Source organism: Epinephelus moara, chromosome 3 (assembly GCF_006386435.1).
Source record: "Epinephelus moara isolate mb chromosome 3, YSFRI_EMoa_1.0, whole genome shotgun sequence".
In the NCBI taxonomy this organism is placed as follows: Eukaryota; Metazoa; Chordata; class Actinopteri; order Perciformes; family Serranidae; genus Epinephelus; species Epinephelus moara.
The window spans coordinates 22,066,470-22,085,947 of record NC_065508.1 but is presented as its reverse complement, the minus strand read 5'-3'; the positions used below and the strand labels follow the sequence as shown (position 1 = coordinate 22,085,947).

Below are 19,478 nucleotides of genomic sequence, written 5' to 3'. Positions count from 1 at the left end.
AGCGTACATTTGTGAGAAAAAGGAAACTGCAGTTCCAAAACCACCTCAGCAGAACAAGCCTGGAGTGGAGATGGACGAGCTCCAGGAATGCATGCATTCCTTCCTTCTCTCCCCGTTCTCTTTATCTAACTGTAAAGGCAGCCCTCTTGGTCCTCACCCCTGAGCTGGTCACATGTCCCCCACCAGTGTCACATGGTAGTGGAGGAGGCAGCATTGGGCAGGCCTGTTGTTTCAGTCCTGGTAGACAATGGGTCCCTGGTTTCCTGTTGTGGAGCACTGCAACGAAGTGCTGCAAGCCTCAGCACATTACATAGCACATCCTTCCCTGCCCTGCCTTGAACTTTACATGTGGGGGGACACATTCAGGGCTTTTTTCTGCTGAGCAAGATGCTGCTTTCCTTTGAAGGAAGAGCATACAGGTTAAATCAACAGATGGGACTCCCTTTGGATCTTTAGGAATAGTTCAGATCTGCTGGCTCATTCCTTATCTCTGTAAGATTCAGAAGCAACCATCAGCTCAATTTTATGGCTTTCAACAGGAATTTACTCAGTTTGACTTAGCTCCCTTACAGAAACGCACAGTGACCTCTAAGCAGCATGACTGTTTTCTATGAATCAGCTCAAATTAGCAAGAAAACTCTGTAACTAAGGCTCATTTTGGGACCTATATTAAATGTATGCCTGATGTTGCACCTGTTGCAGTGAAGCTTTTACGGCTCCACATAATAAAGAAAGATACAAAGATGTTCATTATAATACTATGCAAAAGTTAATGTTTTCTCATTGAAGTTGAAGTACTTTGTTGCCATTCCCTCAAAATTATTTTCGACACCAGGTAACAAAACATTAAAAAAATCACAACAGATATTAATAAAGGAGTAGGCTATTTCTGAACATCAGATTCTGATCCAAGCATTATAGTCACAGCAAAACCAGAAATATGATGATACTGCAATGCCGCTAAAAGCCAAGATGATTCTTCGTCTCCACCAGGACTCAACAATTAGGATTGCCCGATTGCCTAAGGCAAGTAAAATGGCAAGTCGGGCCAGTAAATCTAGTAAGTCACCATCAGGCAAGTGGTGAAAAAAAATTAAACATGTCGTTTTTTTCCTGAGCTGCTGATGTAAGTTGCTAAGGAGTGAACCATCTTGTTACCTTATCATCTCTGTTGAGAGATGTATTTGTGCAGTATCGATGGGGCACTTGCGAGAAAATGGCGCTGGGTTAAAGATAAAGTTTTTCAGATGAAGCAGGCATTTCAGGTGATGTTAAAGGATTTGGGCGAAACTCCAACTACGTTTTGTACCATAAAACATGGTTGTTTCTTGAATGCATATCAAGTTTCCAAAAAAGGTCCCTGGAGTGCCACAACGAGCCATTTAGTCTTTTGTCTTGACTGTTATTTGATATCTGCTAATAGATAAAACCATTTTTATAGATGCAAGTAAAAATGGACTTTACACAAGCAGGTTTCTGACCCACTTGTCTGATTGGACCAGTAAAACAAACAAACAAAAAAAACCTGAACCCTTCACATGCAAGTGAACTTGCAAGGGATTTTCATTACCTAATTTTCCCATTAGCTGATGAAAGGATGGGATGTGCATGGACTTGAGCTGATGTGTTTTGGTTCTTCTCTACAGTACACTGTGAATGGAGCTGTTAATAGCGGAGGGTCCTGCCCTGTGATCCAAGCCCCTACTGTGAAGTTTATTACACTTAGTCCATCTATGACATGTATACTGTAGGATGTGAGTGTTTGCCTGCTTGACCAGTATACATTTTCTGGTGGGCAAAGAAGAATGAGAAGGGTATTGTTTCCAGTGCTGTATTCAGCATCAGTGCTGTGTTACAGCAACTGATTTTATCTCTCATGGAATAGCTTCTTTGCATATGGCGTCATACATCGGTGTGCTGTTCAGATGGAGGGCAGGCAACTGGAGGCAAAGACTACCATCACAGCATAAACACCTATGATATGCACCATTTACAGCTATTACGATTGATCAAATTGGAAAAAACAAGGTCCACTTTAAAATAGTAGGATGTAAAGGGGAGAAGTAAAGATAAAAATTAATAATTAGTAAAGCTTGTAGGACTTGATGTTACAATCCCTTACAATCAGCTCAGCTTCCTGCGTGGTATCTTGAGTGGGCGAGGGGTAAATACTTCATTGCCGCTAAAACTCACTGAGTATTAGCGGCAGACGTGGATCAAAAATCTGTCTTCTGGAGGAGCAGAGTCAACTAATGTTTGACGTTGGCGTGTTAAACATGCCTTGAATTATATGCAATCACAATGTGCTGTGACAAGTTATCTGTGTTTTTCGCCACAACAGATTTATTTTACAGTGTTTTCCCAGACCTCTGGGAATGATTGACCTAGTAGGTAGAAAATAGTAGCTAAAGTTAGGGTTATGGAATACATCCATGTAAAAAGTTGAAATATAAAAGACAGTTATACTCAAGCACATTTCGCCACCCTGCATAAAGTAAGACAGCTGTCCTTTTAGACGAGGACCCAGCCGCACACAAATTTGTTATAGTCCACCAGACCCGGCTTTCATCGGCTCGCCTTGTAATGTTAGTAATGTTAGGAGGTCTGGAGGATGAGATCATTTGTAACAACGGTCATGTCCACACCAGGCAAATCAGCCAAGTAGTTGTCTTCTTTTTGTATGGATCACATTCAACATGACTTTCAATTTTCAGACGATACCTGCTGCCTACAGGTAATCACTTTCCTCTATATCCAATTCACACAGTAATTTATCACTTCCTGCCCTGTATCTACATTTTGTGTGTCCTAATAGTCATGTGATTGCAAAGAAGCTATTAACATGTACAAAATTGTCAGCCAAGGCATTCTTTATCAGAGTTTGTGGTATACTATAGGTCAACTCATTCCTGGGAGCGGTAGTCGATCATCATGTTAGCTCGACTGATTGATGTAAAGGCAGTAAATCTTCAGTAAAACATCCTGTGAGTGAGCAATAAATGGCACTCATTTCCTGACACAATAAAATTGTGATGGTTGGCGTTAACCTCTGAGCTTTCAGCGGGGTTCACTTTCTTTTATTTATTTGCATGGAGCCTCTGCTGTCTCTGGTGCAGAAACATTGCCTTGCAGAGATACTAATTTGGGACATGCCCCACTATAATGTCATGTCATTGAAGTTGCAGTTCTGATAGTCATTAGAACAGAGTGAGGCAGAGAGGTTGAGTTAATGGTTTGTCAAGGGACCAATGATAGTAATGCATAGTGTAATAGTGAGTCACGATGCCTCTCACCTGCAATTCATCGCTGTCATTGCACTGGCTAGTTCTCTGCAACATTAGCCTTCAGGTCCGCATGTAAATTGACTCTGTTATCCCTCCTTTTGACTGTGCTTTTTCCTCCTTTTAATTAGCTTTATACCACATGTATAAAAGATAATCACCAGATTAGTTTGTTAATCATCATGCTAGAGTTTACATGACACTCCCCTTCCCACACTTCCCTTATACTCCTATCACACAGTGAGCGTTAATTTTGTGTTTGAAGTAGGGATGTCAACCGCTGTTCAGATACCACTGAGAATACTTTTGACCAGTTATGTATGTTAATGTAGAGGTTTATCAATTTTGAGCTGCAAACCCCCTTTAACATCACTGTTAGCACCGTTAGCAATGTCAGCATGGGAAGTGGTGCTAATGTAGTTAACATTCTTAGATGGGTTTGCGGCTCAAAATGACTCACCGGGGATACCTGGGGGAGACTGGAGGGTAGCAACCATGTTTCCGCAGCAACATCATCCCACCACCTGAGTGGTGTTACCAGAGGTAATTGTGAATGAGCGGCGCCGCGAATATCCATGGTAAACTCGTTGCCAACATGTGAAATAATTGGTATGCATTGCTCCTGGGTTGTGATTCAGGTCATATCTGAATTGACAATCGCACCAATGACCAGTTCCAAACCTTGCTTATTAGTGTAAAAGAGGTATTAAATTGCTGTCCAGTCTCCCTTTTGCTCTCCTCTCGCTACACTTTTGTTAATTAGCAGATATATTTAGAGGCTTTGGGCTAGCATCTGGCTAAGAAAGCTCGTGCTAACAGCTGAGCTAAAAGCAGCTGCACCAAGGCTAGGGCAGGCTAGACTAAATGACTAAATGATTTTCCACATTGGTTGTAGCTCCACTGGTTTGACCTGCTTTCACCCAAATTCCTGCCCATTGATGTCACGGCAGCATTAGTCTGCCACAGCAGTGTTTTACTATAAGGTTTCCATAGCAAACCAGTCTGACAGACCAAACTGTGGTGTGGTCATCTTCCAGCAGTGCAACATCTGTCTGTGTTTGTTGTTCTTTATTCCTAGGAACTGAGGTAACATATTCATTGTGATTAGGCCGCACCACTCTTTCCTGTTTTACGACTGCTATTCATTGTGAATGAAAGCACTTCCTGCTGATCCCAGAATAGATGACAGACGGTAGAGTGGGAGAGTAAGAGACAGAGGGTGCACGTAAATCTGTCTAGAAAACTATTGTGTAATGATAGAGGATAACTCTCCTCTTCTGCTTAATACGTAGACACACCTCAGTCTGGTTTACAGAGATTAGAGAGACGATTGAGGGAAAGGCAAACAGTCGATTCACACAGTCTTACTGTAGATCTCGCAGCCAGTCCATGGGATCTTCTGATATTGTTATAAAAGAAGAGTGTGCTCTTGAAGGAAGATGGCAGTTTCTAGTGATCTGATAAAGCAAACTGAAACTGTTGGTGGTTATTACTGAAATCAGATTCATATAGTTTCTAAATAATATTCTCCCTGCAGGCTCTTTCCCTTTGTCTTGGGTTTAAATGAATGTTGGCTTTGTAAACAAGGCTTCCGTACTGGACAATGGCAGTGATAAGAGACATGGAGACTCCAATGACATTATTGTATGATGTCACACTCCACAGTGATTAAAAAAAAAAAAAAAACTTGAAACACTGCGGTGAAAGCTTGCTCCACAGCAGTTTCTTTCCTCAGAACTGCTAGTTACACTTGTTCTGTCAGGTCATTTACCGCAGTGTCATTGAGAGGGAACCAGGTTACACACCAGTGAAAGAATGTGGGTGGGGCAGGCCGAGGGGAGGGTGTGTCCTGTCATTGATAAAAGGTGTTCCCATTTGGTTGAGCAATTCCTGGAACTGTGGTTTCTGTCTGCTGATAAGGACTCAACCACGGCAAATTGTTGACAGTAGAACCGCATTTTATCATTAGCGAGCCTTAAAATGAATTTTCACCACTAAACACTGTGAAATTGTGGCTTTGACTGGGAAGCCCACCAGGCTTTTTGGCAGAGATCCATTTTGTGTTCATAAAACTACTCTTGACATTTAAAAATTTAAATTAGGGCCCACAAATCATGAATGTGCTAACCTCTGTGGCTGGTAAAGTAAAACAGTCATTAATCATTGTCATTAGTAGACAGAACATGTCATTAGAATGTAAATTTAACATTTCTCTGTTCAGCTATTAACTAAATGGTCTTTAGGGAAATTTTATTAGTTATTTATGACCGTGGGTAAAAACATAAGTACAGCGGTCTATGAAAGAGAGGTTATGTCAGATTGTGTCACAGTTTAGATTTCTGCCTCTGTAGCTGTAATGCTAATGCTGCACCAGGTTTTCATATTAGGTACAAAAGAATTTTACTCTACCCAAGTACAATGCGGATGGACACTGCTGCCCTAGGGACCAACATCAGCAGGTACCAGCAGAGCACAGAGGTGAATCTCTGCTCCTGGCTAAAGGAGGAGCCTCTGCGGTCGGACATGGAGCTCTCTGCCTCCCACGGGAGCTCTGACTGCAGATTAAAGGCAGCAGCGAAGCTTGACCTGGGTCTGTCCGTTCTGCACTACTGTGATAAAGAGGGATCAGTATGAAATTGAGACTGTTACATAACCAGTTAAAAACTTCATGTTAAATATCAGTCCAGTACAGTTGGTGTTCACACCTGATGAGTACTGCACCAGTGTGCACATGAACTGTATTCATGACAAACCATTCACGTGAATTAGAGCATGCATCAGCTTCCTGTGTCCAGATATGGTACACAGTGTTCATACTAATCAAACGGTCTGGACTTTGAGGTCAAGTGTACTCTGATTCAGGCCTGACTCCCAGATGTGAAAGCCCAGAGTCCCTCCTGCAGCAGCCTAAGTGTGAGTCCAGCCCGGGCCCTTTGCTGCATGTCATCACCTCTTTCTCCCCTCCTGTCCTGTCTCTCACACGCTCTCAAAAAAACAGAAATAACAAAAAAAAAACTATTTGTAAATACTTATTTGTATTTGCTTGTAAATTAATGTTCAAGGTAATATGAAGTCTAATGTGTAGAAATAATTTAATCCGGTAAATTTGGTAAATGGAAATTATGACACATAAAAGTGCAATTAATTGACTGCAAAATACATTTGTAAAGACATATATACAAAGCCACTATGTCCCAAGTTTGGTCAGAAAATCATGCTTCAGATAGCTTCAGGTTGTTTTACTACATTTGTACAACTGTGTATTGCTAAGACGTTGCAAAAGTAGAGGAAGTTGCAACAGCAAGCATGGTCTATATGACATGTTTTTGGTAGTTTCATTTCCTTCTGATTTACTTCACAGCAGCTTTGCAATTTGTCAGCAGGAAGACAGTGAAGTTCTGTTTGTGTAATGATTGCATTTTGTCATTTGCCACGTTCAGTGTTATTGTTAAAATCTGGTTTGCTGTGGTTTCACCTCAGAATTGTAACCGTTATACATGGTCTGTACATGTTCAAGTGTCTCAGGGCTCCTGCCCAGAGCTGTTTTGGCACTGCCCTCATTAGGTAGTGCTGTGTCAGGGTTTGTGTGGGGCAGGCAGGATGCCCTGTTTCCAGCCTTGGCAGTAAATTAGGCTGCAGAGCTAGCTGGTGTTGTGTGCTGCAAAGCATTTCACCCACAGCCTCAGGGTTTTTGCTTTAATGCAGGTTAAACCTCTTTATGTCCTGGATCACATTGTTTGTTCTGCTAGGACACCAGGAAGTCAGGGAAACTGAGGCAACACTGCTGAGCTGTGGAGCTCTTGTTTTCTGATTGAGTTGTTAAAGAGTTTCATGTTACTTAGCTTAACGCAATGATTCGTCATCACAGGTGATTATCAGGACAGGTGTTCCTCATGCAACAATAGTGCTACTGCATCTTAACCTAATGCAATAGGTTGCAAGAAGACGGACCCTGACCAGCTGCTAATATTCAGACTGCTGTGAGACTACAGTGTTGTGTAATATGGCTAAAGTTGCCTTTTTGGCCCGTGCGCTAAGAACTTGGCGTTGAATTAGCCCTCCACCCAGCTGAGCTCTCCAACCGTTGTGACCACGCCACAGCTCCGTGTGTGTGAAGAGCTGCTGCTCAGTGTCAGGCTTGGTGACCTCATCAGCTGGCTGTGGTAGGGCGAAGCAGCTGACCACAGAGTCAGAGCCTTCATATTGGATGCTGTTGTTTGGTCAGCAGTCGGGCTGCACAGTTCATCTAAATATTATCAAAATGTGCAGTATGGCCAAGTGCAATCTAAAATGCAAGGGCTGCGTTTTTTAAATAAAGGTAACGTGTGCCACAACATACCATTCTAAATGAAGCAGTGTGGTGCTACAGAGAAGCCCCAGTCTACAAATCATATTCCAGATGTAAGGAAACATGCTTGTTTGGTACAAACCAAATCAATCAAGCAAAAATCACGCCATCATCTTTTTTTTTTTTTTTTTTTTAACCGAGTGAAATTGAAATGCAAAAGTTACCCTTACTACCAAAATCTCCATTCATTTCACAATCGCAATATCTGTTGGATAATTATTTTTTTGCATGTCGTGCAACCTTAGTCAGCAGCAGGCATTCTAATGAATTTGACTGGTAAAAATCATGTGCACAACTTGAAAATCACTTCCTGCTTTCTGACAAGTATGTTGTCCACCCCCTCTTTATTTCGCCACTTGGTTGACAGGGCATCTCTTGAGAAATACTGTACTGGTTTGCAGTGAAATCAAAATAAATTGGAAGTACCTCTTTTCCAGTGAGGAAGACTGTGATACTACTATTGTCATTGAGTTTCTTGGCAAATTATAAAAAATGCGAGTTCATCTGTGGTCTCTTCTGTGTTTGTTTTGATTTAGACTCCCACTCAGCCATCATCAAAGCTACAGAATGCCATAAAAACCTCAACATAAAAACAAAATAATGTAGTTGTCCCCTTTAACTGAAGGCTATTTATGTTTAACCTAACACGTACCTCACATTTTTTCCCTTTCCTCTTAGCTCCAAAACTTAGGGATCAATCCAGCCAACATAGGCTTCAGCACCCTAACCATGGAGTCGGATAAGTTCATCTGTATCCGGGAGAAGGTGGGCGAGCAGACTCAGGTGGTGATCATTGACATGGCAGACCCCAATACACCTATCCGCAGGCCCATCTCAGCCGACAGCGCCATCATGAATCCAGCCAGCAAAGTCATTGCACTTAAAGGTAAGGCAGCGTGTTGGCATTGCAGAGGCCACAATTTTTTTATATCAGTGAAGGAATTACCAGAGAGAGAACTACAATATATTATTTCAGTGTTGTATTTTATTTAACCCCCTGTAAGGGGCCTGCAGCATTCAGTTCTGGCATGTTTGTTCAATATAGCCACATTATCCATTTAATAATTAAGAGTATTTACAAATGATTTTCATCTATTTATGTCCATACACATCCAGCTACTTTAGTTTTCCACTGTGAAGTAGTTTTTATTGGCCAACATGTATGTTTTTTCCAAACATTTGTCCTGTAAATATTCCCAAAGTAGCATATTTTTATTCTTTTTGTCCAGCATCCATGATTGCTTTGACTTTTTTGTTGTTTTTGTTTTTGTCTTTTCTATGTTCTTTTTTTTTTCTTTACTGCTTTCTTATGTGTTTGCAGACGGTGAGTTGAAATTTAACTACTTCATTGTGGAAGTAAAATCCTGTTTTCAAGACAGTTAATGAAATATATCATTCAGCATTGCCTCAGTAAAAGAATGAAGCATATGGACTGTATTGATTATAGCTGACATGACGTTATCCAACATTGTGTACCATTGGATACAACTAAGCTCAGGTTTTGGTACAGTGCTCTTCAAGCCTGTATGTTAGTGGCCTAGCTTTTAATATGTTTCATATATCTGAATCCATCTCTGGATAATTCTTTGGACCTTCTTCTGGGCCATTGAAAATATTTCTTCATAAACAGGATTTAGCTTTCACAACCTTATAGCTTGCTGGCATTCCATCATTTTTATTACATGTACAATTGATTTAGAACCTGTGTTACATGTGGTAATACTGTGGGTAAAATGATTTCATTTTAATTCACATCTCCTCTCAATTTTCATTTGAAATCCATGTCCTTATCCATCTGTGTGAAGTGATAATTCCCCAAACCTGTTGTTTCACTTGTTTCCCAGCTTTGTTTAATATTTCTTAATTAATTTAACAACATATGTCAAACTTGTGGTTCTCTGTATACCAAGCACTGAAGTTTAGTGTTTGCTCCAACAACCAGAGAGCGTAGACTTAATGCGCTGACATGTAATCTGTATGAGAAGTCTAATGGCATCTGATAGATGCATTGATTTGATTTCACATGTTCTTGATGGGACATCATTCTGTTACAATGGGTTCCAGATGAGGAGCGAACTGAGTGAAGAAGAGATATTTGGTTATAACCTGTGAGGCTCGCTTGTCAGGTTGTGAGAAGTAGGGTTAAAGGAATACTTCAACGCCAAATGACCATTGTATATCAGTTATTCACCCTGTGACTTTGTGAAGAAAACTCGTTTTGCATGCTTCCATAGTGAACGGAGACTCCAAAAACAGGGGAGATTCTTGATGAATTGAAGTCATGGGCAACTGTGTTTAACAACAACAGAACTATATAAAAATATACATTTAAAAATTCTCACACAACTTGTAAAGTATAATCCAAATCTTATTTATCCAGTCAAATGCTCAGTACTCCGCAAGCAGACAGTAATTTTACCTCACTGAACACGGGAGCTGCTGGTCTGTCACTGCCACGATTAGTTTATTTATGTTATTGTGTGACATTGGTGAATCTAAACTGATCGAGGCAGTGGTAGACCAGGAGCTCCCTTGTTCTGCGAGAAGAAATTACTGTTTTGTAAGTGTAGCCTGGCTTTGAAGAGAACTTGGATGAAGTTTTCCTTTCAGATTAGTTGCCTGTCAGAAAGGGATGTCTGTTTGGGAAGCTCTCAGTGTATGACCGGATAAATGAGACGACGTGGGTTATACTACAGGAGTTTGTAAATTGATATTTTGATTTAGTTTTGCTATTGTTAAACGCGGACCCCTATGATTTCAATTCATAAAGAATTTTCTCTGTTTTTGGATTCTTCATTTACTGGAGGCATGCAAGTAAAACAAAGTTTTCTTAACAAATTCATCGTAACGAGGGGTGAGGAATTGATACACAAATGGTTGTTCGGGAGATGAATTACAGTATCCCTTTAAGAAGCATTTGCTGTCCAGCTGATCCAAGAGCCAAACAGCCATGTGTTTCCATTTGTCTGTGTTCAGCTCTTGGCCTTGTCCTTTCTCAACTGTTAAAATAACAGTCTATGAGCCAGACAGCTTGTGTGTTAGCGTTTTGGCTAAACTATTTCCCTGTGGTCAGAGCTTTATGCAATGCACTTAGTGGGTGTCTAAGGCCCTTTGTTCTTTCAGGTTTCTGTAAAGTGACTGTATTATTTTCATCACTTAAAACCATCATTAGGGCAGCTCATTTTACTTGAACAATTTTTAAATTACTTACCGGGCTTGGATGTATTGACTTCAAGTAAACATACCTAATGAACAACAGCAAGTGTCAATATCTTACGATGATGAGGTTATAACCGGTAGAACGTCATTGTTGGTATGATGCCAGATTAATTATGGTAAAAGAACTTTGCAGTTGGGGTGGGACAAAATATCAATGTGGGAACATCAGGATTATTTCCTCTTGTGCAACATTTTCAAAACACTGGCGCCTAATACAAATATTTTTTATTAAAACATGCACAATAGATCCCTCTTATAATTTGATGTACCAGAGTCACTACTTCATGAGTCTTTGTCAACTGAGTCAAAGTGAAGTGAAAAGTAAAGTGACATTAACTAACTTTCAGTAAAGAAGAAACTCACAGGAGGAAAATGGCAAACAGTTCAAACACCGTTAGTCTAGGCCTACTTTGGCTTTTACAACACATCTAGGATAAACAAAATTGCTAAAGACTAAACGATATGCAAGAATGGTCTAATAAACTTAAAGTATGTGGACAAGGCAACCAACATGCCCAGTCACCATCATTATCCTGCTCTTGTGTGGAAGAAAATAGTGTTCCTTCTGCTTTTAATTTCATTTCAGTTTAATCTCAGTCGTCAGATTCTGTGAAACTGACACCACAATTCAGTGAATAATTACATAATGGCTGATTTTTGCCTTTCAAGGAGTATTTTTTCTTCTTCAGCTGCATAGTCATGGTGGCAACATATTGTGGTAGTTACATATCGTGAGTTACCCTGCAATTCCCACCCCAACTTTGCAGGTGTGACAGTGAGCATTTGTGTGAAACTTGCCCTCCTATTTTCAAATGTATTCATTAAAATAAATGATTAAATAGCCTTTCTTAAGTACTATTCGGACGGTATTAGTTTTACATAGGGATGTGGACTAATGTCAGTTTACCACATATAAATGTCCGATTCGCACGGGACAAGAAATCTCCGTAATTCTACCAGAGATGGGAGTGGTAACTCGGTTTGCGCCCTGGCGTCACCTCCCTTTTCGGCATGTGCGTGCTACCTTGCTTCCTGTAAGCATCAGCTGAAGGATAATAATAATTAATGATTAGCCCAATATGAAATATTGCCCTTGATCAGGATCGTGTGTACACAATGATTAGCAATATGGATTTATATTAGGCCTACCTAACACAACCAGAAGTCTTGTGGCTCTGAAAAGTGCTTTCTTCTCGACCTTTTTGATTGGTCTCCCACGTAGAGCTATGCGATCATTAGAAGAATGTCCACTGTCACGACTGCCGACAACACAGAATGCTTCTTCAAGCGCCTCCATCGTCGAAAAAATGCGGAAAAATGGTTGTAAACAGGACGTGACGAAATATTTACATACATTTTTGCAGAGGATCGTGTTCGCGCAGGATTAATATTACCCGAGGTATTTTCTCTGGACTGTTTTACAGAAGGTAAAAGTCGCCGTAATTTTTACTGACATTATCCGTAATGATTACAGACATGGCGCGTTCGGACAGGACTAAAATCCCTGGTAATAATTTCTTTACCCCACGTCTCCACGTTAAACTAATCTTGTTCAATAGGGCTTTAGCTGACTGTCCTTTCTACTAAGGACGTGGTACAATGTGCAGCTATAAATTGTGTGCTGAACTTTTATAGAGTTCTAGCTTATTGCTGACAAACATGTGACATGCAGACATGAGCAGGAGTGAACATTACAATAGTGCTGTCTCTGCCTGTTATGCAGCCTGGTTAAATGTTACACAGGAAACACATAAGTCTTCATTTTGATTCTTTTAGAGGACACAGACTGGTTTGAAGCAACTTTCACCCTGATTATATTTTCACATTTATACCAAAGGTATTGTGTTAATGCTGCAAAGATGAAGGCACGGATCACTTCAGTTTGCAGTAAGCGGGGTCCTCTTGTGATTAGGACGGCTAAGAAAAAAACTGAATAAATTGGAAGAAGTGCAATTGAGCTTTAAAATGAGTTGTGTGATTACAGACAATATGTTATGACTTTGTGAAAAATAATAGTCTCAGTAGCTCAACAGTGTATGGAGAGCTCCAGATCTATATTGGATTAAGTAGTAGCACCTGTCTTTGTCTCACTCATTATGCAGCATAGGGTCAGATTATTCCTCACTCTTTCTCCCCCCACTGTCCTCCCTGCTCAGTCTACCATTATGATGCTTCTCAGCTGACCTTGTCACGTGACACAGTATCGAGCCTTAACCTCTTCATGTAACCATGTCTGAAGGATGGACACAATGTGCACACACACACACTTCGACAGTTGATCATAATTCAATTAAAAATTCCTTTGCTTGCTCTTTGAAATTTGGCTGCTGCTGCAAGTGATCCATTCGCCATATCGCTTATTGTACTCTGATCCCATGGCTTAGTGATGGCAAAATGATCTCGACAGTTGTGCTAACACAACAATCTTTGCTTTTTTTCTCACTTTGTTGATGAGAATTGAATAATGAGCAAACAAGGAAGTCACACTGCTTCTTAATTCAGCTTTAGCTCACTAAATTAACCTTTACTAATAAACAAAAAAATGCAGGTGAGTGAACCTTTTTTGAACATTTAGTGAATGATCTGTTATCAGGACAAACTTAAGTTGTTGTCAGTCAACCATAATCATTATTGGAAACCTTTCCTGCAACTCTTGTCTAAAATAGTTCACCCTTCCCCCTTAATTGTGCCTTTATCTGTTGTACTCCAACTGTCGTATTCCACCGCTATATATTGGACTCAGATGCAGATGTGTTTGCCTTTTTTGTGAGTTGTTTGTTTCTTGCTTCTACCCTCTGTCCGCTTTGTTTCTCTCAATGAAGGCTGTCCGTATGATGGGGTGGGCCAAGTAGTCGGACATGACAATACATGACATCTACTGAGTACATTTATCAAACATTTTTAAAGAGCTGTGGTCAGTTTACAGTAAAATACTGTGTTTATTAGTGAGTATTCTTAAAAGGAAACGTAGGTGTTTTTCAGCTTGGACCTTATTTTCCCATATTTTTGTACCTAAGTGACTAATGGGAGCAACAATTTTTGAAATTGGTCCAAGAGGTAAGCATGTATTCAGTCATTTATAGCCTCCAAGCAGCATCTATAACCTTTTTTGTCTTATTTCGTGCTCGTTAATGCACATTACAAAGAACGTTTTTCCTTATTCTTAACTTTTTCAGTCACTAATAATTGTATATGGCATTAGACAGCTCTGCAGTTACATGTTCTTATTGGCCTGCCAGTTCATCATGTACCAATATAGTTTGGAATAGATACATTTACTTGCTTGAAGTACACTTGATTGACTTGACTTTAAGTCACTTATTCCATTTTCCTATGCCAGTGGTCTCACTACACTTCAGATATGACACTATTTCCGACTACAGCATGTATGGCATCCCCTTTCTATCAGTCATGACGTCGTTGCTTGATGACCTCTGTGTCATGACTACCAATTTTTCAAACTTGAATCTCCCTTTTCTGTTGAAACTTCGTGTTTTCTGTGAATGTGTGGACACACTGTCACCAGATGCTATAACATTCCTCTTGGGCCTGGTTCCTGCCCTCCTTTCTCCACTCTCTAGCCGCCAAAACCCTTCAGATCTTCAACATCGAGATGAAGAGCAAGATGAAGGCACACACCATGACGGACGACGTTACCTTCTGGAAGTGGATCTCCCTTAACACAGTTGCACTTGTGACTGACACTGCTGTCTACCACTGGAGCATGGAGGGTGACTCACAGCCTGTGAAAGTCTTTGACCGCCACTCTAGCCTGGCAGGCTGCCAGATCATCAACTACCGCACTGACGCCAAGCAGAAGTGGCTCCTGCTCATCGGCATCTCAGCCCAGGTAAGTAAAGTTTAATACCAGATATGTAAAGTTAAGTAGGTCAAGACTGAAACATGCCGTCATCGCAGATAATATTTACTAGATAGCCTGTTAGCATTCATAGATAGCCATAAATACACAGTAGCTTCAGCAGTGGTTAGCCAGTCAGTTATATATGTATGTTTTTATACATATTAATGTGTTGTTTTGCCCTTTTCAGCAAAATCGGGTAGTTGGAGCCATGCAGCTCTACTCAGTTGACAGAAAGGTGTCCCAGCCCATTGAAGGCCATGCTGCCAGCTTCGCCCAGTTCAAGATGGAGGGGAATTCAGAGGAGTCAACTTTGTTTTGCTTCGCTGTCAGAGGGCAGGCTGGAGGGAAGGTGACTGGTGTTGTAACGTAACAGAGGAAACAGATTTTAATGTCAGTCTCGTAGCAAAATCTGAGTCTATTTCGAACTTGTGTTTTTTTCTGTGTGACGCAGTTGCATATCATTGAAGTGGGGACCCCACCAACTGGAAACCAACCATTTCCAAAGAAAGCAGTGGATGTGTTCTTCCCTCCAGAAGCCCAGAATGACTTCCCTGTGGCCATGCAGGTATGGAGCACGTTTACAGAATTGACCACCTGAATCACACTAGGGCTGTCTCTTTTCAAAGAGTAAAGTTTGAAGGAATTTGAGCTGCATTAAGAGACAAAGAGTGTGTCTTTCCCTTCAATATAGTCTATATATTTTCCTCTGCTCTGTTGTACAACTGCAGTGTGTCTTGAGACTGTGGTGTGTTTTGAAAATTTAGCTCCAGTTCTGTCATTATTCCCAAATACCTTCTCCCAAAAAGTGAGTCTTGAGTAGACAGTCAGACATACTTGCCAACCTTGAGACTTTGAAAATACAGAGGATATTTCTTTCTCTCAGTACTCTGCATTTTTCTCTCCATCTCTCACTCACTGAGGAGGACGAGGTGAAAGCAGCTTGTTTACTGCGTCACATGTATGCCAGGAAACGACATTGGGCGCAGCTGTGTTGTTGTCAGAGTGGAAACAGTAGACGTTTAGAGTAGTAAAGCTTATATATGCTGTCCAGTGCCAGAAACAGGTTGTGATAACAAAAAGGGGAAAAAAAGTTGGGAGAAATTCGGTAGAACTCCTGTCTCCTGGATAAATCAGGAGCATTGGCAAGTATGCAGTCAGATGAGGTTGTACAAATGGCGTTGCTCCACTGATTTTTGCTGCCTCACTTGTGTTGCAACTAGCAAGTAAATCCTCAGATTTGTTGTCTTTGTGAAGGCAGCTGCTTTGTGTAAAGTCAGCAAACAGCCATGTCTTTGCTGATTTTTCCGTATTATGATATATAAAACCCAAAACATATCCAGACGCTGCTTCTCAGGTCCTTCGGCGTCACGATTATCCCATCAGCACAGCCTCATCCATTTTTATTCATTAGCTTAATCAATATGGCATGAATAAATTTTAAGAGCACCCTCTGCTGGACCTCAAGACAAACTACTTCAGACAGTCTGTTGCACTTTTAGACTGTAAATCTTGAGTTCGAACACGTCATTACAGTTCAGATATTTAAGAGTTTAACTATCAAATAAAAAGTGACACTCATACAAAGTGAAATCAGTCAGACTGATAAAGCAAAATCAACCACATAGGTTTTTGTGAGGTTACCTTAATCAACTTTACTGACCCAACATTTCATCTTTGGTTTCTGACAGATAAGCTCCAAGCAAGATGTGGTTTTCCTCATAACCAAATATGGCTACATTCATTTGTATGATTTGGAGACCGGCACCTGCATCTACATGAACCGCATCAGCGGAGAGACCATCTTTGTTACCGCTCCACATGAGGCCACCGCAGGCATCATCGGAGTCAACAGGAAGGGACAGGTAAGAAGGTCAACCTTTACTCAACCTGTGGGTGTTCAAGAAAATTAAATGTATGTTTAGCATAGCTGCTCAGTCTTGGAAATGTCAAAGTACAATTTTTCTGTTGACTCTATCACACAGCCACATCAGAACCACCTCTTTATTATTCAACCCTTATGTCATCAGCAATCTCATGTACAGCAAATCTGACACAGTTGAATGAATGTAAACAAGCACAAAATCAACATCCATTGTTGCATGTGCTTATAACAACAACTCCTTGTTTGTCTGTCGTCATCAGGCAAGCTCAGACTTTTCCAGGACACATTATAAATAATCCAAGGTGTAGTGTTTCACACAGAGAGTCGGGAGAGGGTTGTATCTTACTGCTTTTGTAAAGCTGAACCAGAGAGGAGAACTGGATCCAGCCAGCTGATGAATAATGTTCCAGCCAGGCCACACACCACATGAATAATTGAGTGAAGAGAGGAAAGCTGATCTGAGGCAGTGACAGATCTCGCTGTATGGCAGGGCACTGAAGTGCGTATGCGTGTGTGTACACACATCACATGCACACAAACACGGAGGCAGTGATCTGAGAGATAATAGGCCAGTGTCAGTGCCTCCAGTTGAGTGGGTTGGTTACCAATGATATTGGTAATCTGATACTCAGTACATTAATACAATGCTTTCCCCATACATTTCTTTTAAATCTGCTGCTGTCTTTGGTCAACAAACATCAAGACTTGCATAAACAAAAGCTAAGCAGATAATGAAATAATTTTTATCTGTCTAATATATTTTATTTATTACTCTCTCAGGAAACTAAAAGAAGCGTTAGTGTAATTGCCTTCTTAACTCGTCACAAAACACACTTCATTCAACCGTCTTAATTAGTCTTGGTAGTCTTCCAATTAGTTAGTCCAACAGTCACCAACTCTGGTTTGGTTGAAATAAATCGTATGAGTCGTATTGACCAATCAGGTAAGCAGTTCATGCGGCGAGGTGGAACACATTGGCAGAAATGCAGTCTCGGAACCCATCATCATATGATGATGACTCAGCTTTATATTAGTTTCTATTTTGAATGTATTTGCACTCATATGCAGATGTATGTTTGTAGAGATTAGCTGAAGTGACTCGTGGCGTACGGAAGAAAGAGGAAGTCATGGCTCAGAGATCCACTGGCTGCACTGGATCAGTCCAAAAAAAAAAAAATGAGCCTCACCCCCAGAGGCTAATCATCGTCAGACCAAAAGTCAGTTGGTTTTGAGATTGGATGTGAAAATGCTGATCTACACACTGTTTATCCGGCCAATCTCTCCGTCTCTCAACCGTCCACTGAGCAGTGTCTCTTACTCGTTCTTTAGGATGCAGCTACTGTAACATTACATCATGTTTCAACCAACATGCAATTGATGGCAACAAAAAAACAAAACAAAAAAAGGAAAATTTGAGTTACAGTAATATTTTAAACTTGTCAGCAGTTTTCTCATTGGGAGCTATGGACTGAGCAGGGCCTGCTTGTGTGTTTTGAGTCTCAGCATGCGGATGTCTGATACTCAGACTAGGCAGTGTGTATGTGCCAGACCTGGCCTGACGTTGACATGCAATAATGATAGCTGCAGCGGCAAAGCAGAGAGGGACAGAGGAGGGAAAGGAGTGAGAGAAAGCGAGGGCCCACCACCCATCAGCACATGATGTCAAGCGGGAGGCACAGCCTGGTGCCCTCAATCCTCTTAGTGCTGGTCCTCTCATCCAATCACAACCTCCACCTTATCTTCCACGTCATGAACATGGCAGAGACCTGCGATGTCTGCCCTGCAGTTTTACTGTTCTGTGTGTGTGTGTGTGTGTGTGTGTGTGTGTGTGTGTGTGTGTGTGTGTGTGTGTGTGTCTGGGCTAGTGTATCACTTGATACGACAGCTCATGTGTCATCTGATGCTCTGTGCTCTCTTGTTGAGAACACTTGTTCTGCCAGGTTTGTCTCTTTTTCCATCAGACTCTGGTCATTGCCTTCAGATGGCAGTGTTACATTTAGAACAATTTTTTCCCCACTCAATCACTGGCTTACTTTTGAAGAGGATTTATTGAAGCTGCCACGTTCCTATTTGTTGTGATTCCTGACTTTAATGTTAGCCTCTTCATCTCTTTCGGTTGCTGTATCCTTCACCCTGACCACACCTACATACTGACTAGAGTCTCCACTAAGGGACCTATTTATACTCCCTCTTTTCTGTCCATTTCTTATTTCAACTGCCCCCAATTAGTCCGCCCACATTAGTATAAGTGATTCTGCTTTAGTGGCAGGAAGAATGAGGTCTAGTCACCCGTGTTAAAAGCCGGGGCGCTGACCTGCTGGGCTTGTTTGTAGAGGGGCCAACACTGGCTGTCTTTCTCCTTCGCCCCCCTCCCCTTTTCTCCACCCAGCTCTTTTCATTCAACTCATTCTCCTTTCAGTCTCTGTTGCCAGACTGCTCACAAAAGCCATGCGTTACACTGACCCACTAATAATACATTTGCATTCAGCAGCCACAACCCAGGGCCAGACAGCATTTAATGGAGTTTAGAGCCGTTGCCCACAGTTATGTTCAGCTGAGCTCTCCCACTCTGCTAATTTCTGGCACACAACGTTAATAAGGAATGTGTTGGTTTATTCCAGTGTTGTTTAAATGTATCTAAGGAAAAAAAAAGACCATCCATCTGTATTGGTCTAGCTTTAACTCAGATCCTTGATAAACATTGTGGGGGTGGGGGTTAGGAAGCAGTGCATTTAACATCATGCTTCATTTAGATCCATGCCTTGAGTTACTGCAGATCGACTTCGTTGGCCTAGTTGCCCTTCCTAAGCCCCACCCCTTTTTGCCCTATGCTCCAATAACCATTAAGCAAGCCCGGAACCAGGCAGAACCTCGATCAACTCTCCT

General features: G+C 41.2%; 1 protein-coding gene across 1 annotated transcript in view; it reads left to right on the top strand.

The window, feature by feature from the left end:
• Nucleotides 1–19,478, top strand: part of cltca (clathrin, heavy chain a (Hc)) — a 44,988-nt gene that overhangs the window by 5,747 nt on the left and 19,763 nt on the right. The window contains exons 2-6 of the mRNA XM_050041057.1: nucleotides 8,308–8,515; nucleotides 14,430–14,698; nucleotides 14,898–15,059; nucleotides 15,162–15,275; nucleotides 16,399–16,572. Coding sequence (XP_049897014.1) covers nucleotides 8,308–8,515; nucleotides 14,430–14,698; nucleotides 14,898–15,059; nucleotides 15,162–15,275; nucleotides 16,399–16,572 — 927 coding nt within the window. The remainder of the gene's footprint in view (nucleotides 1–8,307; nucleotides 8,516–14,429; nucleotides 14,699–14,897; nucleotides 15,060–15,161; nucleotides 15,276–16,398; nucleotides 16,573–19,478) is intronic.